General features: G+C 41.4%; 2 protein-coding genes across 3 annotated transcripts in view; both read left to right on the top strand.

Annotated features, from left to right (window-relative positions):
• LOC132258783 (uncharacterized) overlaps positions 1-24,468 on the top strand; it is a 35,950-nt gene extending 11,482 nt beyond the window's left edge. Inside the window, exons 1-13 of one of the 2 annotated variants that reach the window (XM_059756256.1) lie at positions 595-741; positions 3,951-4,744; positions 12,254-12,471; positions 13,445-13,654; positions 17,732-17,889; positions 17,949-18,669; positions 19,311-19,423; positions 19,499-19,637; positions 19,722-20,206; positions 20,270-21,344; positions 21,588-21,923; positions 21,991-22,197; positions 22,923-24,468. In XM_059756256.1, coding sequence (XP_059612239.1) covers positions 695-741; positions 3,951-4,744; positions 12,254-12,471; positions 13,445-13,654; positions 17,732-17,889; positions 17,949-18,669; positions 19,311-19,423; positions 19,499-19,637; positions 19,722-20,206; positions 20,270-21,344; positions 21,588-21,923; positions 21,991-22,173 — 4,479 coding nt within the window. In that variant the 5' untranslated portion in view covers positions 595-694 and the 3' untranslated portion in view covers positions 22,174-22,197; positions 22,923-24,468. Of the gene's footprint in view, positions 1-594; positions 742-3,950; positions 4,745-12,253; positions 12,472-13,444; positions 13,655-17,731; positions 17,890-17,948; positions 18,670-19,310; positions 19,424-19,498; positions 19,638-19,721; positions 20,207-20,269; positions 21,345-21,587; positions 21,924-21,990; positions 22,198-22,922 lie in introns of those variants that run through there. The other variant, XM_059756257.1, reaches the window with a different exon arrangement.
• Positions 16,467-17,631, top strand: LOC132258784 (GDP-D-glucose phosphorylase 1). Its single transcript, XM_059756258.1, has 3 exons — positions 16,467-16,689; positions 16,749-17,132; positions 17,193-17,631. Exons 1-3 carry the CDS (start codon positions 16,528-16,530, stop codon positions 17,610-17,612), a joined length of 966 nt encoding a protein of 321 aa, XP_059612241.1. The 5' UTR covers positions 16,467-16,527; the 3' UTR covers positions 17,613-17,631.
• Positions 24,469-27,675: the final 3,207 nt, after the last annotated feature.

The raw sequence follows: 27,675 nt of genomic DNA, 5'->3' as shown, positions 1-27,675 counted from the left end.
GAGACATTAAATTGATTTAGCAACAACATTTGGGGTGATGGGCGCATGAGGAATGTAATGTATGGGAAAACGAGGGAAATTCACGCGCGAGGGTGGGAGATAAATGTGAAAAATTGCGTGACAAGTACATAAATTATGGCGCAGAGTTGATACATTAAGAATTGATATTTAATGTATGCTACTTAGGCTGGGTGAAGTGTGTGTGTTCAACAAAAGTTAACAATGTTGCAAGTGCCGAAAATATTATATTAGAAGAGAGGTTAATCAAAAGAGGCTGAAAGTGATGATGATGACTTAGAGATTGAAGGGATTGAATGTGAATCAAGGAATATGCAGCTGATGACGTTCAACTCCCTGCTGATGTTCGATATCGTGTTTGTGTTCTTCTTGTTTCTCGTGGGAGTGACGTGCCTGGTGTACTATTTGCCACCAACCCGACGACGGCGCTCGCAAATGTACCATCAACAGTTGTACTACAAGAACTTCGCCGCCAACGTGCACATCACTGAGAATCGCTCAGTGCTCGATGTCGATGGCGAGGCGTGCGAGAAATTGCCGCAGCGGCACAATCACGATGATAAGGGCGAACGGCCCGTTGTGGTGGATATCGACAGAGGACAGGCAAAATCCATATCATGTAGCATTGTAAAAAGCCGACCAGCCAAGTGTTGCTACGTCAAAGCCAAAGGATGTGATGTTATTAAGGAATGTACAGGACCTGTTGATGACGTATAGAATTTGGTATATGCACACAGTCATTTAATATGCTCCTCCCAATACCATTCATCCTCATCACTGATCCTTCAAAAAATACTTTGCCTACAATATTTCCGCTTTGATAGCTGTAATTGATGATGCTCGGCCTGTCACAGGCATGACGGAAGCCCCTCGAGAATTCCACCCCCAGTCAAATGCGCTTATCACACGAGAATGTTATCAATTGAAACACTTTCCAGGACTTTTCCTCGACTATTGACTGAGACGTGATACAGTCGTATCTATTTTGGCCCCGCAATGAAGTGATGTGCGCCTTCTCATCCGCTCACACAAGCCAGAGAAGCTGCGACGTTATGTATAGAATTCCCTATTTATACAAACCTTTTTTCGTCAATCCTGACGCCAAACGGAAAACCCTAGGACATTACCATTTCCACCAAACTTCTCCGCAGCGGATCTTTAATTATGCAAATTTTGGCGTTTGCTGTCCCCAAAGAAAATGCCATATAATACTCCTTTTGTGCTGTAAATCAATATCACTTGGAGTGTGTTTTCCAGCCCTGCAAGTGCACCTTTTAAATTAATTACATAGAGATTCACTTTAATGCTCTTCCACAGCAGCTGAAGCTTTTCCTGAATTACCTTCGAGCTATTTGAGAATCTGAATGGTATTTTCAAGTTGATTAAATTCTCAAATGTATAGAGATTCTCTATGGTGCTCTCAATACACAAGGAATATATTTATTAAATTATTCTCGCTGGGAAATATGGAAAAATCTATGTGGATAAACAACGGAGGGCGAGCAATTAGAGAAATATATATTTGTGCGCTGTGTAATGTTGAGGATTTTAATGAGAAAATTTACCATCTCGATAAATTAGGCTTTGGCTTCATGGTTTTGCATTCACCCAGCAAAATCATCCATTCGAAATTCCACGTTTGCGGGCTCTAAGTGAACTCTGTGCTTAATTAATGTATATCAAATCAGAAACATGAACAGCTATTAATCCTATCAGCTTTTCGATTTTGGCGTGTTCTATAATTATAAAATAGATCAACAATAGTGGGTTTTCTTCAACATTTCAACGCTTCTTTGATATTCGAAATTGCACCGGTTGGATATGATTGAGAGCAATTTGTGGTAATTGTATGTCATTGTGAGTTGAATTGAAAGTTTTCGTTGATAAATTAGGAAGTTTTCCAACTGACTTGTCATAGTCGCTCTGCGATATTCTATGAAAATTGAATCAATTTATCTAAATTTGTAAGTGCTGGTGCCGCAATTTGCGGTAATGTCACACGGAAACCATGTGAAAATTTCACATTTATTTTCTCACTGAGCTTTTGGCGTTTCCCATTGTGACAGTCATTTACCAACATGCACAGCTATAACTGTATTCTATGCTGTCGCATTTGTAGAAAAAAAGAATAATAAATGAATCTCGTCTAACCAATTTGCATTCTGAAAGCTCTCCTTATGCAATATTAAGGAGATTCCAGCGGCATGACGATAGGAATATTTCATTATTGTGCATTTGTAGCGCAATATTAGCGATCCGTTGCTTACAATATATATGAATCAATGAGTGCACAGAAAAGCTCTTATTCATTTCTTTCAATTCGCTGGATACAAAGTGTGCCCCAATTTGCCCCCACTGTAATTTCCTCTCCTTTTGCAATGTGACCTTCCAATTTGGAAATATTTCTGTACACTTATGTTTAATCATCATTTGAAAGTCAGCAAATTGTCATATTTTCCGCAACTTTTGCCGGGCTTGTAACAATTCTGCCCTCGCTCTTGAATAATTCACGAATGAGGTGGAAAAATGCCACGCAGAAGCTTTTAAAATGTTTCCCACAGAATTTAATCCTATGTGGCAAAATTGCGTAGGCCGTGTCATTAACATTAGTAACCGTTTAGAAGATCGTAACATTTTATAAGACTTGTCGCGCGCTCCTCGCCCGGGAGGACGGAAAATTGCATTCTGTTTAGGGGAGACTAATGAATTTATATGACAATATCACGTTTTATGTAAAAATTGCTGCCACCTGAAGGGATATTGTCGTGAAGGTGCTCCACTTTTTTTCCTCCAGCATCAAAATAATGTTATATACACGACACGCTGTGTTCTTTAATGTTATTTTGTTTTATATAAAAGTGAGTCGGGATGCGGGACAAGCCAATTTATTTGTGCTTCCGGTTTTTCGCCCCTCGATAGTATAATACAATCAAGGACTCTCATATCCTCATCGGTGTACATATATATTTATCCGGTGCTTTCCTTCTTTCGATTGCTAGACTGAAAAATTGCCGGGCATTTGAATTTGCGAGTGAAATTGAAATTATATTTACAAGAACACTCGCGCGACACAAAAAAACCGATATTTCTTTAATTAAACTGTTACAGAGTACACAGCTTTGTGTATTTTTTTCACTCATTTTGCATGCCATATTGCGCATTGTGTGGGTTTTTTTGCAGAACGAGACATGAATTATAGCTAGAGATATAATAACTATTTGTGTATGAGAAATATTTGAGAAAACTCGAGTAAATAAGGGAGAAATGAAAGAATGATGCACACAGATAAGACTTTCAATTCCTTGAGAATGAAAAAAATGAGTGAAATTGAACGTATGCTGTGCTATTTGGAGAGAAATGTATAGAAATATCATATTAGCTATGCATATTTCTGGGCAAATTCTGTCTTTCTATACTCTAAAGTCTGTTGGAAAATCGTCCTGCAGGAGAGAAATTACAGTATTGAAATGACGAAGGAGAGGAAGAATAGGAGATCAAAATGCTGAATAAATTCTACTCTGGATTATGTCTTTTTTTTTAGACATTCGTGGAGGGATTTCACATTATCGGCTGTGAACTTGAGTGTGAAGGAAGGGTTGAAAGAATTCACTAGGAGCGAAGTTATATACATCTCTTTCCCTATGAATCATCCACAAAAGAGCAAAAAAGTTCCGCCACCATTGGCATAAGCTCGAGATTATTTTCATGGCGATTTCATTGAAGTCTTGTATACCCTTTTTTTGCCCTAAAAATCAAAGCCATTGTTGAGTGAGAAAGTTTTTTCCCTGAATGGCACTTTGAGTCTATTATTCTTGTTTCTAATGAAAAAAAAATTCTAAATGAGACTATTTTTTCGAGTCTCCGCGCGCGAAAGAACATCTGCAGTAATTGAGTGATGACTTAACTCTTTCCCTTTCTGTCTGCGCTTGCAGGATGTATACAGGAGTGAGGAGTCACACATCAACACTACCCAAGAGCATTTGCCGGTCGATGGGCGACTGCGAGGGGCGGAAGAGTGATGCGGAGTTTGCCATAAGTCATGAGGAGGATGACATGATTCGACCCACCTACGGTGCCTATGCATGCAACACTCTACCGAGGGGGCCTTATCTTCAATACAAATTTAACGATCAACCAAACGACAATAAGATGCGCAAGAGTCAGCAAATTGAGGAATTGCGGCGGGAGTTCCTGAACCTGCCGCGCGCCAGTGTCACACAGACGCTGGAGCGCTATGGCAAGAGGGATAATTGCGTCAAGCAGCAGCGATTGACTGTGAGGAGCTCGAGCAGCCATCAGAACTTGCTCAGCTCGCAACCAGTGAACTACCAGACACTCCCGAAGGCGCTCACCAGGCATAATTGCCCGGCGGGCAGGGTGGAAGTGGCAAATGTGCACCAGATCCACACGCTGCACAAGTCCGACTCGGCTCAGAATCAATTACGCCAGCAGACGGATTATGAAATCCCCATTTTCCCTTTTTCCTCCCAACATCAAGCCACCGACACCACATCAAACGCGCTCAAGTGCCAAGCAGAAGTACATCGTGCCAAAGTTTCCGGCTCCATTTCAACCGGATGTCCATTGAGCATCTCATCAGCAAATCAATTAAATTATGTGACACTGGATGACGCTCTGAATGTGAGGCCCAGTGGATTTACAGCGTCGGAAGGATGGGCGCTGCTGTGCCAGACTGTGCAGGCGCTCCAGGACTTGTTCCTCGCAGGTAATCAAATTTCCTGGCTAAATAAACTTCATTTTTATTTGGGATTCCTCCGCGTAGCTTCCAGCACTCCTTTGGCCCGTGAATTGAGTTAGAGACTGTGGAGCTCTTTCGCAGTGATATAGGAAGAATTCGGGATGAAATTGTATCGTCGTGAAGGGATTAATGAAGGTTAATTAATTGCAAGATTCCAAAGTCGCTGCCTCATTAATAAGTCAGCGGTACGCAATGTTGCACACCCACATTGCTTCACAAAATCAAGACAATCGTTGTGATTTAATTTAAAGATGTTGAAGTAAGAGACGAAATCCTCTTATAGGATTTTTTGTTTCTCTATCCATTTCGGCGAAGATCAATGTGTTCAGATGAGCTACAATCTAATCCATTCAATTTAAATAACGCTTCATTAGAGTGATTTTCTTTGCCGAATAAAGCGAAGAAGAGAAGAAGAGTTTGTGAGGATTGCCAGAACTTTAACCATCATTTAGTTAATAATCCATTTTTGAGTATAATTATAAGTAATAATCTCATCCAAAGATATTTTTTGGCTTGTTTCTCTCAAGCCAATGACCAAATTTCCCGTCTTTACTCTAATAATGACTCTTAAATCTGCTCTAAAATGTAACATTCAACGGGAAGTATTTTCTAGTCTAAAGTTTCATATCGTTGTTCGCCCTGCGAGTTTGCTAACAAAGAGTCTTGAAGGGATGCTTAAAGAAATATTCAAAATAGGTGTGTATATTACATAAAACACACTACATATGGTTGATACATATAAGCAACTTTCCTTAGTTTTATGGCAGGACAAATTAAAGCGTCTCAGCTGAAGTTGCGAAATGAAAAGGAAGACCATAAAGACGAAGGTGCATGTAATACATAAACTGTGTGTACATAAGCAAAGGAGCTTTTGAGGAACTTGACGGGAAAGACGCTCCGTGAAGAGTGTTGCGGTGAAAAGAATCTCCTGAAGATACGTTATCAATATTTAACAGAAATTAATCTGCATTGAATGGAGAGCAAACAAACGGGGTGAGAAATAGAGTGCGCTGCAAAGTACATATTTTCCGAAGAAGATATTTAAATGATTAAACGAACTTACCAAGTGAAGTTCTATCATAATTGTACGAAGCTCCTCTTCCGAGATGATCAACTTTGTAGTCCTTCTACTCCAGCCGATTTTGCACACGTTTCGTAGATAATTTTGAAAAATTATCCGCCACTTATCCAACAGTGGCGCTGGCGCTGCCGCGAATGTCATTATTTTAAAGTTGTATAGGCCGTAACAATTATTTAGGGTTTATAAATATAGGGAATTCTGGGTGGGTATGATCATCTCGGAAGAGGAGCTTCGTACAATTATGATAGAACTTCACTTGGTAAGTTCGTTTAATCATTTAATTGTACTCCGCTCCTCTTCCTCGATGATCAACTTTGTAGATGTTCAACGCGATGTTACGGCCGCTAAAGATAAATTATATCCATGAAATTTGATTATTGATTTTATATTTCATAGATTAACTTCAGCTTAGATCTTATTTCTAACAAGATTTTTTCTTTAGAAATTCATCCCTGTAGGATTACATTGGCAAAGGATTCCTTGTTGTTTGCCAATGGTAAGTTATAAAACTTGACGAAAGTATGTGAATTCATTGTCCACCCAGCAGTCTTTTTAATCACTTCAATATCTAAACCCTTTCTATTTGCCGCCGAGGTGGCAGCATGACGTGTAGAATATCCCGAGAAAACAGTAGTGTCGATCTCACACTCTTCCAGGACATTCTTAACCCAATGACTGAGAGTTTGGGCGCCTACTAATTTATGTGGACGTTTATGTGATATAAAAAGTTGTTTTTCTGCGCCTCTTAGTTCATTTGTTTTGCTCAAATAATGTTTAAGAGTCGACGCCACACATAATTTGGGTTCTTCATTATAGAATGGGATGATTAACACAGGTTGAGATCGGCCAACACTTGACGTCTTGATTCTCTTTGGAATCCTTATTTCAATTCTCTCTTCGGTCTCTCTAATATCCTCGATATTTATCAATGAGAAAGTCTGCATTCGATGTCCCGTAATAAGAGCCAGGAGGATTATCAATTTAAATGATAGATCTTTAAGAGTTAGTTCCGCATTGATGGGTTTCTGCCTATATAGCTCTAGCACGACTTTAGGATCCCACGTACTATCATATTTTGGCTTACTGGGCCTGATTCTAACAACTCCTTTGAAGAATCTTTTTAATCCTTCATCTTGGGCCAACCAAGATCCAACTATCATCGATAGGGCTGATCTATATGAATTTAGCGTACCATAAGAGACTCCCTTGTTAAATTCAGTAGTTAGAAAACGAAACACACTTTCAGTATTCGTTTCAAAGGGGTCCAAATTGTTGTCTGTGCAGAACTCCCACCATTTCTTCCATCCTGTGTTGTACTGCTTCCATGATGACTCCGAAAGAGATTGTAGCACTATCTCATGACTTTCCGACGGGATTCCTTTCCTCTCGCAGCTCTGCTTGACAAGACTCCTGCCACCAGGGTAACTCCTTCCCAAAATTGCATTTGCCTGTCGACGGAAATGATACATGTATCAGCTTGAAATTCTAATAGTTCCGAAATAAGCATCGATTGGAAGATCGGAAACCATGGCTGAGTTGGCCAGTAGGGTACAACAACGATCCCTTCGGCTTTATCATGCTCGATTTTTTGCAAGACTCTCAATATTAGAGAGAATGGAGCAAATGCGTAAAAGAAATAATCTTTCCAGGAAATTGTAAATGCATCTACTGCTATCGATTGAGGATCTTTCTTCCATGACACAAATTTCCTGCATTTTGCATTTACTCGTGTTGCAAAAAGGTCAATCTCAGGCTGTCCAAATTCCGCGACAATGCAATTAAACGCTGAATTCGACAATTCAAACTCTGTGTTAGAATGTAATTTACGTGATTCTGCGTCAGCGTCTGCGTTATCTTCTGAGCTGATATATGATGCGAAAATCCATAAGTTTCGCTGCTCGCACCATCTCCAGATGTTCTTGGCCAAAATGCTTAAATCTGTCAATTGCACTCCGCCCATTCTGTTGACGTAGGAAATTGCTGTAGTATTATCTACACGCAAGAGAATCTGACAGTCTCTTTTATCCTTTGCAAAGCATTTTAGTCCAAAAAATACCGCTGTCAACTCTAAGAAGTTTATACTCTCTAGTGTTTCACGATCAGACCAGAAACCACTTGCTCTTTCTTCATTGTAAATAGCACCCCAACCTGATTTGGAAGCATCCGTGAAAATTACATGATCGTAAGACGGATATCTGATGGGATTTATGCTTAGTGAGCCCACAGTTGCCCACCAGTTGAAATCTTCAACCACCTCTTTATTGATAGTTAATCTTCCTTTGTAACTACCATTGCTATTCAAAAGAGCGTTAAATTTTAACAGTTCACTGGCCTTGGTGTAGACCAAGCCGTATTTAACTGCCTGGCAGCATGATACAAGAAAGCCTAACGTTTCAGCAAATTTTTGAATGCGATACGTCTTATTTTCCTTGAAGTTACTCGTTAAAGAGACAATTTTTTCTCTCTTTGCCTCTGGAAGTTCAACTGACATCCTCCTTGAGTTGTAAAACACACCGAGAAATTTGCAGTATTGTGATGGTTTCATCTGGCTTTTCTCGTAATTAATTACGAGACCCAACTTCGTCAGGATCTTCTCAGCATTCGTCATATTATTTGCGCAAATCTGAGACGATTTTCCCATTATCAGAAGATCGTCAATGTAAATGACTAGTGGAATCTCCAAACTTCGCAAATAATAAGCCACGGGCTTCATGATTTTTGTAAAGACGAATGGGGCTGTACATAGTCCGAATGGCAGACACGTGAATTGATAGAGATTGCCATTAAACGAGAATCGTAGGTATTTTCTATCCCTCTCATCGATCGGGAGTAAATAATACGCATCCTTCAGGTCTATTGATGCCATATAGCAGTTCTGCGTCATGAGTTTAGTGACAGTACGACCGTCTTCCATCTTGAAATGCGGAGGATCAATAAATTGATTCAGTTGTTTGAGATTTATAATAAATCGATACGAGCCATCAGGCTTAGGGACAAGAAATATCGGAGAAATAAATTGCCCCTCCTCCGCAGAACAAATCTCGATTGCAGATTTTGCTATTAACTCATTAACGGCTAAAGTGATATTCCTGAATTCACTTTGAGAGAATTTCTTCTCATTTGGCGGTCGAGGTTGATGTACATGGCGAGAAAATGGGATTCTGTACCCATCTAGCCAAGAGAGAATTACTTTATCTGAAGTAATTTCACTCCAACTCTCATAAAAGTCTCTCAACCGACCAGCCCGATGACCTACCGTCTCTAACGCCGGCGTCTGGAGTCTGACGTGGTGCGACTCTTCTCCCTGGATTTGTAGTGGGTCTGCTTCCTCGACGAAGTCTGCTTCTTTGCCCCGCTGGCCGCTGTCGAAGTCTTCTGCGTTCGCTGATGCTGTCGCTGCGGGGCTTTCCAGTTTTTTGTGCGTGGAGTCGACTCCTTGAGATCCTTCGATGCAGCCTGGAGAGTTTTGGTATTCTTGATTGTCTCCTCCAGTGCATCGCCAAACAGAAATTCTCCAATTTCTGTTTCCTTCAGAGTATCTCGCATGGAAGCACCCACATTTGCCACAATCAGGGTCCTCCTGATTAACGCCTGGTCGTGCTGTACATCAGAGATGATTTTATTGGCATCGGAAAGAGTCTCAGCGAGACTCTTCCATTCCGGAGGTTTAGACGTCACCACCACAGAAAGCGCTGTGGCGATTGCTGACAAGGCAGCAGAAAGCTTCTCTTGGCGTTTCACAATTTGATTGTCACGTGAAACGACTTTCTCAGACATAGTAGCCTTCACAACTGGGTTCAGTTTTGATGGCTCGAATTTGCCGCAGTTCTTTGGCGGAGGATACTTTGCAGTTAAGATCTTGAGCACATCATCTGGAATTCCCTTGCCAATGATTTCATCCCAACGCACGGCCATTTCGGGAAAGACTTCCGGAGCAGAGTCTTTTTCCTGGTAAAGACGCTTTCCCAGGACTTCAATAACTTCACCCGCGGTGAGAATATCAGCCTCATCGTTGTCGATGATAGCCAGATCTGGTGGAGGATCTTCCTCACTCTTGTGAGAATCGCTTTCAGCCTCATTGTGGGACTGAATTGAAGGAATGTCGTCCTCCTTGCGCGACCTGTCGGGGCTCTCACTGCTGCTCAGCGAACTCCTGCTCCTCGTCCTGTGTCTGGAGGCGCTCCTAATCCTGCTCCTGCCCCTTGAGGTGCTCCTGTTCCTCCCTAAGTTCGTAGGAAGAGAAAGAATTTAAGGTTACCTTCAATTCTGAGATGTCAATGTAGACGCTCTGAGATGTCAATGTAGACGCGAGATTGATGTGGGCAGGAGACGATGCTAGCCTTGCGCATCAATGAGAGATATCGCTCTCAACCGGAAGGTGCTTCTCCTTCGAGTAATGACTCAGAAGGGACGTGTGATGCACACTTAAGGCTATGCTTATAGCCTTTAAAGCACGCTCAAGTGAAAACTAGAGCTTTCCGGGGACACAGTGAGCATGGCTCACCTCAGACCATGGCTGTCCGGAAGCATAAAAAACAGTAGAGCAGACCGCGCCTGGCTCAATAGCTTTTTATGTGTGTCCAATGCGCTGTGGTCAGGGCATGACCTGACCACGATGAGTGAAAACTCATCTTTTGGCTATCCGGAGTGTGGTGTCATAACCTCACTTTAGGTGTCTACAAAGAAGCAGAAAGTTTTAGTTCTATTCTTACCGTGACGCTTCTGCTTCTTCTTCCGCTTTCTCTCCCTCAGCTTCCGCTCCATCCTGTCGAACCGCTTCGCCAATTTCTTGATTTCTTGCTCCATTTTCGAGAGCAAAATCACGAACACGTGTACTTTATTCAGCACAAAGCAAAAGAATGACATTCGCGGCAGCGCCAGCGCCACTGTTGGATAAGTGGCGGATAATTTTTCAAAATTATCTACGAAACGTGTGCAAAATCGGCTGGAGTAGAAGGACTACAAAGTTGATCATCGAGGAAGAGGAGCGGAGTACAATTTCATTTGACAACACTTATTACCTGAAATAATTACTAAAACCGTAGCAACTTAATAATCCCGGAATGATTAATTATTTCCATTGCTCCAGGTTTTTGGGCGTGTTGTTGGTGGATTTTGGTCGGTGAGAAAGTGATTAAAATCAAAGATAAATAATTGAATTCCAATTTTCCAGTATTTCCACGCTTGTCAACATTTTCCACTGGGCTTCATAAGGTGGGAAGATACCGTTCGGCAAGTCCTCATAATTTTTCGCTTGATGACTTGCTCTTGTCTTTGTATGATGAATTTTCATGAAAATTAATCACAACGAGGGCTTGACATTCATACTGACTGACGAGAAGTGAGAGTGAGAGAGAGAGAGAGAGACTTTCAATTTATTGGAAAAGTTTTGTGAAGAGCGCTTTTCCATTATCAAGAACAATTGACTTGAATATCATTCAAATGCAATTTCAACTGAATGAAATATTTTTCGAGTCATAGTATATTTTTTTACGTTTTACAAATTAATTAGTTTTTAATGTGTTTTGGTTTGGTGCTTTTTTAAGCTCCCTACAAAAGCTTTGCGCAGCTTTTTTTAGCAGCTGCGGAAAAACCAACTTTTTGTAAACCCTCTGAAAATTCCCTTTGATGCACAAAATGTATGAAAATTCTCATAAGGAAATCAAATAAAATGTGAGGAATAATTCCTCAGGCAAAAACAAATTTTTCATGTCATATATTCGGTGTTTCTGTACGTATTTTCATGGAAATGTACTGAAGTTGGTTACGCTAATTTTCGCGGCTTTGGCTTTTTTTTGGTCCCGTGATAAATCCAACAGCGTTAATCGTATACAGAATTACAAATTAGCTGGAATTGCGAGTGATGAAATCTTTATTTAATTGTAAAAATTATTATTGACAATTTGGGGATGTGATAATGAGATTAAGTGTAGTATTGAATTTCCCCTTATTGATGCACATATAATTTGGATTTCAAATAAAGCCACCTGAGAATATTTTCATCTGGGCAAATCAATCAATTAATACGGTATTTGATTCTGAAGCCAATTCCGTCTGGGAAAAGTATTAGGACTCTTCCGCCTTCGCATGCTTTATTGAAGCGATAACTTTATCCGGCCGAGGGTGAATCGTTCTCGAGCATAGAGACATCCGCATCAGCTTGTAATGGCGGCACGGGGAGTAGATGGGCAGGAATCACAGTTTTCATGCGTGCTGTTCTTAAAGCTGTGCGTCGATGTCTGAATTTTTGGTAAGACGGCATGGCATAATAATCTGGTCGAGCGATTACCGTTTTATGGTTATTTTATCAAGTGCTTGTGGGCGGAGAAAATGAGATGAGGAGGATAATCAAATTGGGGAGGCTGTTATATCTATTTCTCTCCATATACTTGTAGATACGCCATCAACATCGAGAATCCTGCCACTGGTTACACCTACAACTCTGCAAATCACTTCACGCGGACGTGTGGCGTTCAATATTATACCCGCCGGCCAGACAATTGCTCATGAGCTCGGCCGAATGGCTGGCGGCGATGCCGTGAAGCACTTGGCGCCGGAATTTCTCAGCTCCGTGGGCAAAAAAATCACGTTTTCCGAATCGGATATTGAAAAGGTAAAAATGGCGATGCTCATTAATTCCCACACTCGATGCTCACTCTCTGTGTCCCTCGCTTCCCGAGGACTCTCCAGGACAAACAGTGGCACTCTTTGGGTGACACAGTGAAACATTGCTTGTCGCCAGTGAGTGAAATGGCGCGAATCACGTATTGCACCGTCAAATGAGTTCGTGTGTGGGGAAAATGTGTCATGAACATCTGTATGGGAAGTGATAAGGTGGCTGCGAGGAGAGGGATTTATTAGATTGAAGGGGTGCGGCTGAGCTTTTTGTTATTTCAACCGCCCCTCTTGAATGGTGGCAAAACAAGTTGGGCGTTCTGTTGTGTTCGCAAATTATTTTAATCATCCCAACGTATATTTTGGGCAAATATGCATAATTTCGTGCAGATTGTGTTTAACGTGGGAGTGAAATTATCTCTCAAGGAAAATCTCTGCTCCAAATGTTATTCCGCCCTAAAAGACCGTAAAGTCAAATGCATTCACTGCACAGCATTCTTTATGTTGACTCAGAAGCTGCTGATTTTCTTATCCAACTTCTCTGTGCTCAACGAGAAGAATCAATGTCGCTAATGGAGCTAATAAAACGAGAAATATCTCACTAAGAGCTTTCGTGCGAGTTTCAAATGCCTAATTCGTGTTAAATCATTGTGTGAAATTACCTTTGATCAGTCTTGTGTTGTAAAGAATAGTTTTTCCAGTAATTTTAAATAAAAAAAAAGTTTTTTACCCTCTTAAGACAGTAAAAGAAAATCAGGAATTTTGGATACGGCTTTGGCAATCGAACGGTGTAAAATCTAATGTATTTTTAGACTCGTCTGTACAGATAAAATTCTTTTGGACTCTTTTGACGCTCTCAAAGTGCCTGCAGAGAATTTCGAGGCGCGCGTGTCAGAAGTTCCGCCTACATTTTGAGTCCTTCCCAGAAATCCCAACTGGGCGCTTATCAGTGTCTCATTTCGCACTTGCAGATGTGGATCTACTCTTTGGGGGTCACTTTGCACAAAACACTCCCAATTCCACCTTCGCCGGCGGCTTCGAGAGTGGAGAACGATGAAGCTGCACCTCTTGAAGTGACACTGTTCCAGAGTCAGAGTTCACTGGCGCCGCTGGATTTCGTGATACGGTCAATGTGCAATAGGAATCCGCACAATCGGAGCACTCTTATGTACTTGTTGGATGTGAGTATATGAAAAAAGCATGCCTGACGGCCAAGAATAAGGCGCTTGTCATGACTATTGAACAAGAGCGGCTTTGTTTGTCAAGTCAGGGTATTATATTTGGCCATATATTACCTCTGTCTCCCCCCCCCCACACTCCCCCAGACTATGTCAGTTAAATTAGAGCAATTATATATTGCGTAGTTGTCTACAATTGCTCTCCTTGGGAGAAATTGCGCTAACGAACATAATCACAGAGATTTATCGGATGAGCGAATAGAAACCTGGGGAATAGCACAAAGGACTCGTTTTAGATGCTTTCTATCTTCTAATTTCCCATTTTATTCCTGCACTCAATATACTTTTCTGCTCTCACTGTGTGTGTGTACACAAATAAGGAGGTGAAGGGCTTTCATCCGTCGCTCTCTTGCAGAAGAGTTTTAAACTATAGACTTGAGCGCGATTTTGGTAAATGATGGATGTTGGGAAATGCCTTAAAGCTCTGCCATCAATCTTGTTTGTGTGCATATCGAAAAAAGGGGGGATTTTTCCACAACAAACACTTCTTGAGATAACAGAAGATATGAAAACATAAAAAATAAACAAACAAATAGGAAAATATTGGCAGCATTGCGGATAGTATTTGAATAGGCAAACTCTTCAGAGGTCGTGCAACTATACGTGTATTGATCAAGGGGGCTAACAGAGGGTGGGTGGTGGCGGGGATGGAGAGAGTGGGCGGAGGGTGTTCCTTTATATTTCTGGCTATCACTCACAAATGGACTTTTAGTCTCTCCGGGGACTTCAGGTGCTTTTATCAAGTGAAAAGGATTGCTCGAGGGTGAGCGCGTCTGTGAAATGGAATTTCGACATTTTTCATAGGCATCTTTTTCTGATACTTCGCCAGTGTTTCATGTTACTCGGGGGGCAGGGGGGCGGGGGCGGTGGGCAAGGCTCAACAGGGGCCACGAGCGCGCGGGTGTGAACATGGAGGTGACGATGACGGCGGGAGTTGAACGGAATAAGGGATGATTTATCTAAACACCACCACCATTCAGTCGGTAGTGACGTATGTTGTGTAGGCTGCATGATAAACGCGTCACTCAAGCGTCGAGCACATTGTAGGCGATGCGAAGGGTGTGCGAATGGCTTGAAGAAATAGCCAGAAATTTCCATGAAATATGACAATGTAGCCAGACAAACTCCGGAGCGGGAGAGAGAGAGAGTGAAAAGAAATTTTCTATTCTCCCGTACACTTCAAAAGCTCACCAGTGATCCTACGGAGGACATTATTAAACGATTTCCTTTTGTCTCTTCCTTTTTCCAAGCCCGCTCATATCTCTTCTAGACATGTGTCTATGTACATTTTGGGCGAAACACCCGCAATATGTGATTTATAGAAGGGTTGTTTCGTGCGAGCGAACAGCAAAAAGCACCATCTAATTCCACATTATTCGACTCTCACTATAAGTGTACACATAATGCTTGTGTATTTATGTATTTTTGGGTCGCCACCAAATCTCGCAACGTCAAATTCTTTATGATTCTTTCAATTATGGCCAAATTCTTGTCACACATTCATCATTTTGCCGATTTGGCCCCTCAAATTGCGTGCGTGTGTCATAAATTTTGCAGTATGATTGATAAAGGGCGAGGAAAATTGCAACTGTTAATCCTTTTTCGCCAAATCACTCACATCTTGCTGTGAATTTTACCTTCCTGTTCCGCCACATGTAATACACTAATGTGCCTACATAGCTAATTAAGCTCTCACCGCAGAATTTCACTTCTCCACTGCTTCAGCGCCTATTTACACAGACATAATAGTGAATGTGACAAATGCGGTTAAAGTTCCCAATTACCAACCATTATACGCCAATTTGATGGTCTGCGATGGCCAACAACTGACCACACATCTGATTGAAATTGCTCCTCATTCATTTTACGGGGTGCTTTTTCTGATGATTTGACGATTCTGTCGAATCACCCAACAAATACATGCAGATGGTGAAAAATAGATTTGAGGAGGGAAAGTCATCTGGTGCCAACAATCAATGGAAATTCCTTCACCCCCTGAAAAGTGGGTGGGAAAGTGTGGAAAATCCACACTTTTGGAACATTGTGTCCGCACTAAGCGCAGACTGAGCTCGCAACAGAGACATCTGCTCAACGCTTCCGGTATTTCCGCATGAATACAGTGGCAAGCAGCAATACAGGAACATTTCGCGCACAGAAATAAGGCACTTTTGTGCTCAAACTTACAGCAATTCCAATGACGAATGGATTCAATACGGAGAAATTCATCCAGTGTCCATCAATTAATTCCAAATAATTCCATAAACGATATTATGGAATAATTCTATTGGTATTCCTTTTAGTCATTCATGGAATATTTTCCACGGTGAAAAATCCGCGAAATATCCATTGGTTCTTTCACAGAATTATAAGAATTATCTACCGTTGATGAAGAAATCTAAAGGGAGAAAAGCGTTCTTACGAATAATTAATGGATCTGACACAGCTTTATTGTTCTGCTTCTTCATCCTTTTATAAGAAACCAATAATATTGTTTCCCTGAATATTTTGGGGATTATTTAAGTGAAACATACTGTGTTTGTTGCTTTGTCTTCTGACAATCCTGAGAAAAAGGTACGACTGTCTTATATGAAGCAAAAAATACGCCCAAAAGCATCATGAAATTTTAAATTCAATACTTTTAACCACATTCGGTTTTGAAGTCAAAGCTCAAAATAGAATTACAAATTTTATCTGTCATCTATACTCTGTTCAACTCCAAAGGCAAATTGACGTTTCTTCCACCAACTCACATAACCTTTAAATATTCCGTGTGCAAAGTGGAAAATTATTTCACAATTTAAACAGTGCATTTCCGCATGATGGAGAAGTTGGTGAACTTTTCTGCTGCCAGAGACAATCTTGCAAATTTAATTTCATTGAAATGGAGTGAAGCTGAGAGTAAAGAAAATCTGTTCAAGTATAAATTGAATGTGACGAAGAGTAAAGTATTGCCGGGGTATTTTGGCTTCTACGTTGAGGTAAGAAAAGCGCGTCATATTTTGGCAACATTTTTTTTTCAACTTCAACATTTTTCCAGTTAAATCCGCAACGAACTCAGTTGCGGAGAAAACCGCAATTTATAGGCTCAATCACGCCGAAATTCAATCCGGAGGCATTTAATTTCAACAAAGTGAATCCAGATGAAGTGTTGTTTGTCCTGCAGTACAAGGAGAGTCTGGTGTCTTTTCTGATTAACAACAGTCCTTTGACGCGCAATCATTGCCTAGTATGTCCGGATTTGGCGGAGAATCGGCCTCAGATGCTCACGGAGAAAAGCATTGAGTTGTCGCTTGATCTGCTGGATGCATTGGGAGGCAGATTCTACAGAATTGGCTACAATTCTCCGGGCGCACTGGCGTCTGTGAATCACCTGCACTTGCACGTGATGCTGATCGAGAGGGAGTTGTACGTGGAAAGGGCGGTAAGATTGATTCAATTGGACTCATCGCACCGCAAACACTACAGCATTATGTCTTTTCAGCCTCTGCGTGAACTCGGAAAGTCTATTTACACACTGGAAGATAAATATCCCACCTGTGGACTCTGTCTCATTGTCAGGCACGCCGATTGTGCCCAACAAGTGTCAGCAAGGGTCTTTCGTCTCGTCAGTTTTCTCTGTGAAAGAAATATTCCGCACAACATCTTCATCACAAGTGGCGCAATTGGCGACGAGGCGTGCAAGAGGATTTTAATATTTCCCAGGGACAATAGATATTTGCTGAAAGATAAGGAATTAAGTGGCTTGAATGTTGCCTTCTGTGAATTGTGCTCCTACGTTCCGGTCGGAAGTGAGGAGATATACAATGGCCTGACCGAAGATGCCATCGTAGGAAAAATTGAAGAGGAAATGGGAAACATTTTCTATACCATTAAGGATGAAATTGTGGACATGTTTCAATAATAAAATATATATATGGTCATTATGATAATTTTGTCCCTTTTTTCCACGGCAAATGTCAATGAAAAGAGCGCGCCAGATGAGAGACATTATCAATATTTTCGCCTTCTTTCGTCCTTCAGGTTATTTCTGAGTACTGCAAGGTTCACCATCAAGTGAAACCCTTCTCGCACACAGTCATGGAACTGTTCCAGCAAGTCATCGACCAGAAGGGGCAAAGTGCTGTCGGCTTGGCTGCTGACCAGCCGGCGGATGAGGTGAAATCCCAGGAGGAACACAAGTGAGAAGTTCAGTCTGTGCCTAATATGAAATGGTGATAACATCATAAATTTCTTGCAGAAGCGACACAGATTCCGGCAGAAGTTCTGACCACGGTGAAATACATTTGGAGGTGAAGCGAATACCGACATTTCAGCAAAACACGGAAAATCCTGCGCCCAAGTTTAACGCAGATGCGGCAAACTCGGGAACGCTTCAGGTGATCCGCAGGAAGCGCAAGAGGGAGACTCTACGACGGAATACAATTGATGTGAATCGCCTGGAGTTGCAGAATGTCCGGGAGGAATTGCTAAATGCATCGAAATCTGCCACATGTTTGCTGGAGTTGAACAACAGTGAGAGTTTCAATCGGAAATTGGCCGAAATTGACTTTGAAACTTGTGGCGTCTCACTACCGGATCTCCATACAAATGCCAAAACGGATCAAATACTCACCGTGAGACGCCCGACAGGATGCTTACAGCGGGAGAAGCGAGAGGATGCGGCGGACAAAGCGCCGGGCTTCAGTGAGAAGGGACCCGATTTCATTGTGAAATCCTTCGAAACGCCCAAGCAGATTGATATTTCCGATGCAAAGTGCCAAAATCGCCGATCCATCAATGTCCTGCTGCTCAATGGCCACATAATCCATATTGTGTGTAATCCCGTCACGACAACAACTTATGACATATTCCAAGTCATCATGGAGTCGGAGAATTGCACGGAGAACTTCTTCCTCGGCATCTGTGCACTAATTGGCGGTGATTTTGTCTTCCTGCCGCTCGATCTCAAAGTTTACAAGGTAAATTTCATGTTTATGCTAAAGTTAGACGCAATAGTAGACTCATCAGTGTGTGGGCGGAAAAGCTTTTCCATGTGAAATCCGCGAATTTGTGTATAAAAAATTGTAATTATTTCAAGAGAATGTTCTACAAGACTTGCAAACAAATGACAAAAGAACTTTCTCTACAATTCTTCAAATCTTCCTTATATAAAATGCGCAATTTATCTGATAATTTAAAATGTGCTGTGCGGAGCTTTTTCGTGATTAAACAGACTTGAAGTGCTTCATATTCAGAATTTCCCTGGGAAATCACAGTTCGTCATAATGTATGTGCAATTGTAGGTCATTTTATATGTTTTTTTTGTTTGCAATCAGATTAAAAATATTCACGGTTCGATTAAAATAATGAGGTTCGTTTGAAGTCAAATTACTGTTTAATTTTTCATCATTAATATTCATAAAATGCCATCAATAAATTCAGCTGCACCGATGAGAAATGTGCTTAAAAATTGATAACTTTGTCAATTTTCTCCCAAAAATGCCATTCTCTGAAATATGCAGGAGAAAAGCTATGGCAGAGATTGCACAAAGACGAAAATGCACTATGAATATTTCAATATAAATGCTAATACTAGTGAAAAATGCCCTCTTTCTCAAAGGTTGCACCACAGGCGTGGATTAACGTGTCAAAGAAGGGAAATATGATAGACAACATGACGTTCTCTCTCTTTGTGAGGATAAAATTCTACTTGCCGACGCTGAGAGGCATTGGGTAAGTCAGCAAAGTGGATGTGATTTGAGGGCTTTAAAGACTCTCTCTCTCTCTGTATTGATTTATTCCGCACAGTTCACTGGAGTCGCGACACATGCTGTACTTGCAGCTGCGGAAGAGCATCCTCGAGAGACACATTCTGTGTACTGACGATGATTTAATAACTCTCGGCGGACTGGCGCTGCAAGCTGAGGCGGGTGACTTCAAAGAGAATGTATGTAAATAAATCAGGCAAATTACCTGGCAGCGGGGAAAAGTCGGGTCATGTTGTAAAGAATTGTACTTTTGCCTCTTGCAGATGAAATACATGGAATACTTCACATTATCGCACTACTTGCCGGAAGGTGTGTACCAGAAGAACAGGGAGATGGCGCAGTATTTGCGGAATTCGCACTATCACAAGAGGGGCCTCTTGCCGCTGGAGGCGGAGCACAACTTCGTGCGCTACGTGCAGGAGCTGAAGGAGTACGGATTGCATCTGTACAGTGCAGTGTGGATGGTGGATGAGCACACGAGCCTCAATGTCTTTGTGGCGATATCGTTGAAAGGCATTTGCCTGTTCCAGCGCAGCCTGTCACCCAACATAAACAATCACTTGGAAATTTATGCGGAGAATTCGAAAATGATGTACCAGCGGAAGCTGTATGCGAAATTTGAGTGGCTGGAAATTGAGAATCTTTGCTACTCCAAGCACATTCTCTGCATTGTCGTGCGGAGCTCTGAGAGTCTGAAGGCGAAAGACACTAACAGAATTAAGTATAAGCTGCGAATGGATGGGCGGAAGTGAGTTTTGAGCATAATTTCGTCACTTTAGCACTTTCTAATGTTGACTAATTCATTTTGCAGGAGTTACTTTGCCTTCTCACTCGCCTCGGATCATCATAAATTCTACATGACACTGCGAAACTCATTTGCCTCACTTAAGATGATATCATGTGAGCTGAACGTTCCGCTGAGGGGAAAGTTGAATCCATCACCAGACGAAATTCTGCCTGAGTTCGTGCCAAAGATTGAGAAGCCAACGAAACCGCAAGGGAATCGAATGCGGAATTTGAAAAAGTCCATGATGAATGACAACAAGTTGATTAAGTTGCGCCAGAAGTTTCTCAAGAGATCCAAATCCTCTGTCGAGATGTCCACAGTTGCTCAGAGTCACATCACACGCGAGGAGGCGCAGAACAAGGAGAACGAGTGTCCGCCATCGGCATCGTCCAATTCGTCACCCAGGAGCGCCACGTGGAATCGCAATAAGGTGAAAATGGGCACGAGGGTCTTCTCGTCGCAGTTCCTCAACAAATCCTTTGACAATATCTGCGACAATGTCGTGAATTCTGCACGATCTGAGGGCAATTACAGTCTGCTGGAGCAGAGTTTCGCCCCAATAAGCGAACACCAAATTGAGCATGATTACTCCGATGGCGACAACTCACTGAAGAGCACAAGCTTGGCATCCATTCTCTTTGCCATCGACAAGCGCCCCGATTCGCCGCCGGCAAACAATGAAGCTTACGTTATTCATTCATCCATACGGAGCATGCAGAATAACTACTCCTTGCCGAATGAAAGTGTCTCCGACACCCTCATGGAGAAGTTCAACAACATCTCCTGCAGCAACACGGCCAATGATAGAATCATTGTGAAAATCAGAATTGTCAAGGATAAAGTTTGTGACTCGAGGAGCAGCAGTTTTGAGCGGATGAAATTTTCCACCCTCAATCCGAGTCGCATTAGCAAGAAGCTGATTAGAGTGAAGAATAAACTGCTGTCGCGAAGTCAGGAGTCAGTCGCAATTGACGACAAGAGGACAAGTGGAGGCACGCTTGGAATAAGCGTTGTCCAGGGATCAGACAATAATGTGTATGTTAAGGATTTGGCGCCAAATGGCCCCGGAGCCAGAGGTGGCATCAAAATCGGGGATCAGGTGAGTTTCATCACTCATTCATCATTCATTGATCAATCAAAGCAGTGCAGAAATTTCCTCTCAACACATCATCAAGATAACTAAGGTGTTCTTTGGTAGAAAATTGTATTCCAGACACACACAGAAGCATTAGAAAGATTATCAGAAATTTAAATTTAAGCAATTCATTAAAACTTGAGTGAAAACCAGAGATTCTGAAGCCTACGTCACTGCTTAATCTTGTATTGCAATTCTGCTTTGTAGATTCTCGCCGTCGATGGAGTGTCCTTATTGAATTTGCCGTACATGGAATCACTGAAATTACTCCAGACCACGAGCAGCAATGTGGAATTAGTTGTGTCGCAACTATTGCATCCACCGCAGGAGCCGCAAGCTAAATTGAATTGCCAAGAGGAGTGCCCTGTGCCAACGGAGCCAATCCATTGGAAGCCACACAATAATTTTGACTATTTCCGTGAGATGAAATGCTCTGGAGACACTAATGCGCCATCAATTGCACCACAAGTGGCGAACGACAAGCCAGAAGCTTTGGCATCGAGCAAGGGCATCCTGTCGAAGAGTGTTCCTGATCTACCAAAGGTATTTAGACAGAGAGTCATAAGAAAATTTCATGAGCAGAGAAGTGTGTAAAGTGCTTTCTTGGCAGATTATTGCAATTATCCCGAAGGAGCCCAAGATGAAAATGAACGTGCACAGAAAGTTCTTCGGACACCACAAATTTCCAACGACGCCGGGAAAGGAATTGAAGAGAACCACCATTGCTCCAGTTAACAAGCCTCAGCCACTTTCATTGCCAACGGAAAGTGCTGAGAAGCAAGTTTTCATATAAGATGTGCCAAAAACTGGGAATAGGGTAAGAATTTAGTTGAGTGTATATTGGAAAATTTTAAAGTTTTCCTTTTTTTCTTCATTCTCCATCGCAATGAGTTGCCAAAAGTATGACAATTTACATAAATTTTTATGCAAATTCACTTTGCACTTGTGCATAATCAATTCAAGTGATTGAGAAACCATAATTGGAGATTTTTTTTGCTTAAAAATCACTTGAAATTGCTAAGAATCATGCGCGCTCTCTTGCAGTGAACTCGTGACCTTTGACACACAAATGCATTTGTGTTAATTGAACACTGAAGCGAAGTGATATCAAATTGCGGGGGGTAAAGTTGGGGTGTTTAATGCGTTTAGGGTGAATAAAATGTAAGGTATTGAATATTACAGCAATTCCCCCAAAATCGCTACTTTTGCACACATTGCCAATGACTGGAGTTTATTTTGCAACATGTTAGCTTTTGTGTGAAGGGAACAAAGAACGAATCCCAATCCAATTAGCAATATTGCAGAATTTATGCGTAGTGACACAGAAATTGCTGTACAAACTTCAGTACAATTTGTTCCTCGCGATGATAACAATGTAACCGTGCGGCTGCTTCTTTTCCATTACAACACTCTCTCTCTCTCGATTCTGCGGTGTACATAAGCGAGCACTTTGTGTGGAAATAAGATGGAGTTTTTAAGAAGTTTGGCAACTTTTTGTCTGCCAGTGGAGCTCCTATCATAATTTCTGCATTTAAATTTCAGATTTGCTTCCACCTCTTAAGATGCCGCGAGTGAAGAAGATCAACAGAGAGACGCTGATGAATTTCCGCGAGAGAGTTAATTGCAAGCGCATATCAAATACAATATTGAGCATCGCGACGCGGCAAAATGTGGAGGAATCACGGGAGAAGGCGGGAATATCGACCATTTCGTCCCTCAAATTGGATTTGGCGGCGTCAAAGCGGAATCCACAGAGTGAGAATTACGGCCTGTATGCATTGAAGTGTGATCGGAGCGGCGGCTCTCAGCGCGGGGTTATTTTGCATATTCCAACAAAGGGCGGCAGCGGCAAGAAGACACCGGATCCCAAGGAGATGATTCATGAAAAATTCGAACCCTGCCGACGCAGCATTGAGGATGTGACTGCAGAAGAGGCGCATACATTTGTGGTCGCTCCGCCGCGTCGGAAGCGTCAAGTGAAAGGCTCGAAGAGAGAGCGATTGCCACACTCGCAAGTTATGACATCCACAGGACGAGAGGCCGAGAGCACTCTGAGTGCCAGCAAGTCGAATTTAGTTGGGAATAGAGTGAAGTTGACGAAAAAACAGAGCGTGGATATTTTCAAATTGAGTCACAGCGATGCTTTCGATGAGTTCGACTCAATTTTTGCGTCTGTTCCGGCGACGTCAGGGGTGAGAGCCTCGGCAAAACCCTTGAAATTGGAGCAGGATGTGGGGGAAAATATGACGGGAGATAGTAAGAAGGTTGGGGAGCAACCTAAGACATTTGAAACGACAGAGAGGCATTTCGTGCCAAATATTATAGTAGAACAATGCCAAATGAGTAATCATTTGCCCAAGAGAAGCTCTCGCATTGACAGAATCCAATTTCACAGTGAATTCATTCCGAATTCGTTCTCTTTGAAACCCTCCACCGCCGCTGGAGAGCCCCAAAGTTCAGCACCTTGCAACACAATTGACTACTACATAATTAAATCATCAAAGAGGACGGCAAGTTCGGCACCTGACAATTTAGATGATGAGAATAACCAAATTTGGACAATTTAATATACAAAGCATTCATGTTTAAAGATATTTCGAGGGACCCTTTGTGTTATACTTTGACAATTGTAGTCTTCTTCGCTTCATTAGAGCATTTATTTTACATTTTGAGACAACTATCAAGCTATGTATAGGCATTTATTTACCAGCTAAGGCAAAATTTAGATAGAGTAAAAAAAGAAATTGTTTATACTCAAAGAATAAATAGATATGCTGTAGAGTTAAGATAAATGATAAACAATATATATATATCGTGAATCAATAATAAACAATATATACTACTGATTTATATACTGTACATTTACATAATATACTCTAATACTCTTAAATTACTGGTGTATATATTGAATCTCAGTCAATGGGCATTGGAGTAAATATAATCTCTAGCGCATAAGACACATTGGTAAAAATATATTGATTTGTGTTGGACATTTATATAAAAGCATAACTATTGTGTAACACACTTGGTAACACAGCATGAGAAGAAACCATGAATAAATAGTAAAGAGCTCTGTTTAGCACATAACGGCAATAAAATGTATTACTGAAATTAATATGGCATTTCTTAATCTTCCAATTGTGCGGAGAATTAGAGAAGCTTATAATGTAGTTTGCAAGGAGTGATTTTCTCTATGAACAATTCTCTGCAGTGAATGGAAATTTGCACCTGCAACAAGTTGCAAATTGTGTTTTTTTTCTGGTTGAAATTCAGGTCAAAATTAATTACATTATATCATTTTCACGATAAAATTCATAGTTAAAGAGAAAATCGGTTCTCGAATCTAAGCTTGCGCTGTGCATTAATTTTTTGTCAGCGTCTTTCACTATAAATTTTCGTGCTGAACGTGTAATTTTTATCATCTCACTGGCAGAATCTCCAATCGATTTATAGCGCTGGAGCTTGAGGGTTAATATCGGAGCTCCAAATTTGAATTACTCAGTCGATAAAGTCAATGGAAGTCCTTTAAATTGGTGGGCAATTTGTTTAGGTTCTCTTGCGGTACAAATAGCACACAGAGTAAATACATGGCGATCATGTTGCGAAGAATGCCAGAAGGAGAAGGCAAAGTGGGAGTACTTGAGAAACTTTTGTATTTAATCGAAACTTTTGCCCATAAATTCCCCAAAGATTGATGTACTCTCTGGCTGTGGCTTTGCATCTATTTGCTGCCGTCTCTGCCGAGGTGTTCGCCAGCATATTGAGAGGGTGTGAAGTTCTCAAGTCGCTCATAGTCATTCTGCAATAATTACACATCGGGAGAACCCCAAAAACAAGTGCAATTGCTCCACTTAATGGCCTCTAATGTCGGACAGAGAGACAGAACGGCGTGTTGCAACAGTTGTTGGGGCGAGAACGCTTTCTCGTCCCTTCGATTATTCCGCTTAATGACATTCAGTGCATGATATTCGCTTTACAAATTCATTGGATTCTTGTCCAGTTTTTCCCACGCTTGGACGCTGCCAATGTAGCAGATGCCGTGGAGATTGCAAATGGCCATAAATCAAGCGACTGGATTCCTCTCGTAATGCTGCCCATCCTCCAAAAATACCCACCGAGAGCTTCTAGCGATGAAGGAGCGACCATAATCCCTTCAGTGCATATCCTTGCAGGGCGCAGGAAATACGGGAGCATTGTTATTGAGTCTTGTCACGTTTTATTGAGTTGTGTCTCTACTGCTCGATCGTGTGGTCTCACTTTATATTGCTCTGTGCCCGAAACAATATATCTGGAATTTATTATGCTTGACCAGGAAAATACACGCGAGTGTTTGTATATTTGCCACCCATCAAGTGCTCAACTTTGAGGCCTGTTCCGTTATTAGAAAATTCCTTGCTTGTCACGCGTGGGAGAAATTTTGGGAATATTGTCTCTTTATTAATACAACACTGTGCGCGTGGATGTTGACATGTGTAATAGTATATCTGCACGGAGAAAGAGCGGCAATACAATTATCGTAGACGAGTTTTGCATTTTTATGCTCGCAGGATAAGAGGCGGAAGTCCCTCGAAGGGTTTCTTCGCCAGTATGCTCATACATATGTACCTAACCATTTGCCGAAAAATGTACATAGTGAAATTACTCAGTGAATTTTACACAAATTCTCCACTTCACGGCGCATGAGCGAAGGGGAGCAAAAACATCGAAAGAGGAGAAGATGCTTTGGGTGGAAGAGTTTCACATCTTTTCCCTTTTGCACATCAGTAGCAGTGAGATTTCCCTGAGGAAAAGGCTCACGTATATTTTGCAATGCCATATGAGAGGAATTTTGTAGCGAAATTCTTGTCTCATGAGGAAAATTTATTTGCTATTTCGCCCACCGGACAGAATGTCGGGCATGGAAGATGAACTGTGGCAATATCGGTGATGAATCTCTTGCTGAAAAATATTTCCATACACCGACACATTCGCCACGTAGGCTGTAAAAATGTATTAAAAAAGCACAGAGCACCTCATTTAGTGCGGCGCAAAACAGGTGCAATATGATGCGAAATCGCTTTTACGGAGACCATCAGAGAAATTAATGCAGAAAGTTTATCGTGTGTCTGCTGGTGAAATTGCTGGGAAAAGTTTCATCCTAGTCCATCTGCCTTGGATCGCAAATACCCATAAAATATCTCCTTCCACGCGACAAATGATTGATAGATTCATCTGATGAGACATTCTCACTGAAATAATATACATATGCACAGCACACACACACTTCCGTTGCCACCTTTTTGCACATCACATCGTCGTCACCCTGAAAACTTTGGCATGCCACAGTAGAGAAACTTTTCAATTGGATCCCGCACACATATTAAAAGCTCCCCAGCACTTAATCTCTCTCCGGGCTTTTTGTGCAAAATGCACGTCACGCATTCCCAGTGGAAGCTTTTTGCACAACATGTGCGGCAATATTTATTTGTACATGTAATATGCAGAGTTATATCTAAAAGTGTTGTCGATAAAATCGAATCACGACAGCATCTTCGTCTCCTTGCAGAAAAGTGGTGTAACATTTTTATCGTATATGTCGACATGCCTTCATCAATCACAAACTCACACCCCTGACGGATTTCCTCCATGCCAGTGGTTTTTCATCCCTTTTCCCATCGCCACCACATCAGCAAGTGTTCATGAGTTGATTGTTGTATTTTTAACAAATTGAATTTCACGTCTTGGCACGCATTGTGCCATTTCGGAAAAGAGAAATATTTCCCCACACTATATGTATAATTGTATTACGCACGATGGCAATAGATGAGCACGAGTTGGCGAAAAATGTGACATGGAAGAGATTCCACGACCAGAGAAAAATCTCTCCTAAAGCACTTCCATCAACTTTTTATTGTGCTTTTCCCGTTGAAAGGCACTTGTGTGCCTTTTATTATGTATACATAATACATTTGCAATACATAGGGCTGATGTTTATATTAATTTGTTGGTCTATCTACAATTCGCCAGGCATATACAGTCACATCAAAGTGAATAAGGAAGCTTCAAATCGATGCGATTTGCAATAAAATTCTATTCAATTCCCAATCACCAGGCGTCCCCATCGGCTCGCCTCATGGAATTCATGTATTTTCCACAGGAATGTCACTAAGCAGTTGCTCGCTTTTGATGAATGAGGCAATTTATTTGGTGCTTTTTATAAATAAGGGGAAAACAATTACAACCTACTAGTGTTTGTTGATTTATTGGTGTACATTTATTTACAGTTTGCTGTATAAATATTTATTTTAACGTTAGA

Source organism: Phlebotomus argentipes, unplaced genomic scaffold, assembly GCF_947086385.1.
Source record: "Phlebotomus argentipes unplaced genomic scaffold, Phlebotomus argentipes genome assembly scaffold_4, whole genome shotgun sequence".
Lineage (NCBI taxonomy): Eukaryota > Metazoa > Arthropoda > Insecta > Diptera > Psychodidae > Phlebotomus > Phlebotomus argentipes.
The sequence above is the reverse complement of the archived record's forward strand: the minus strand, read 5'-3'. Positions and strand labels throughout refer to the sequence as shown.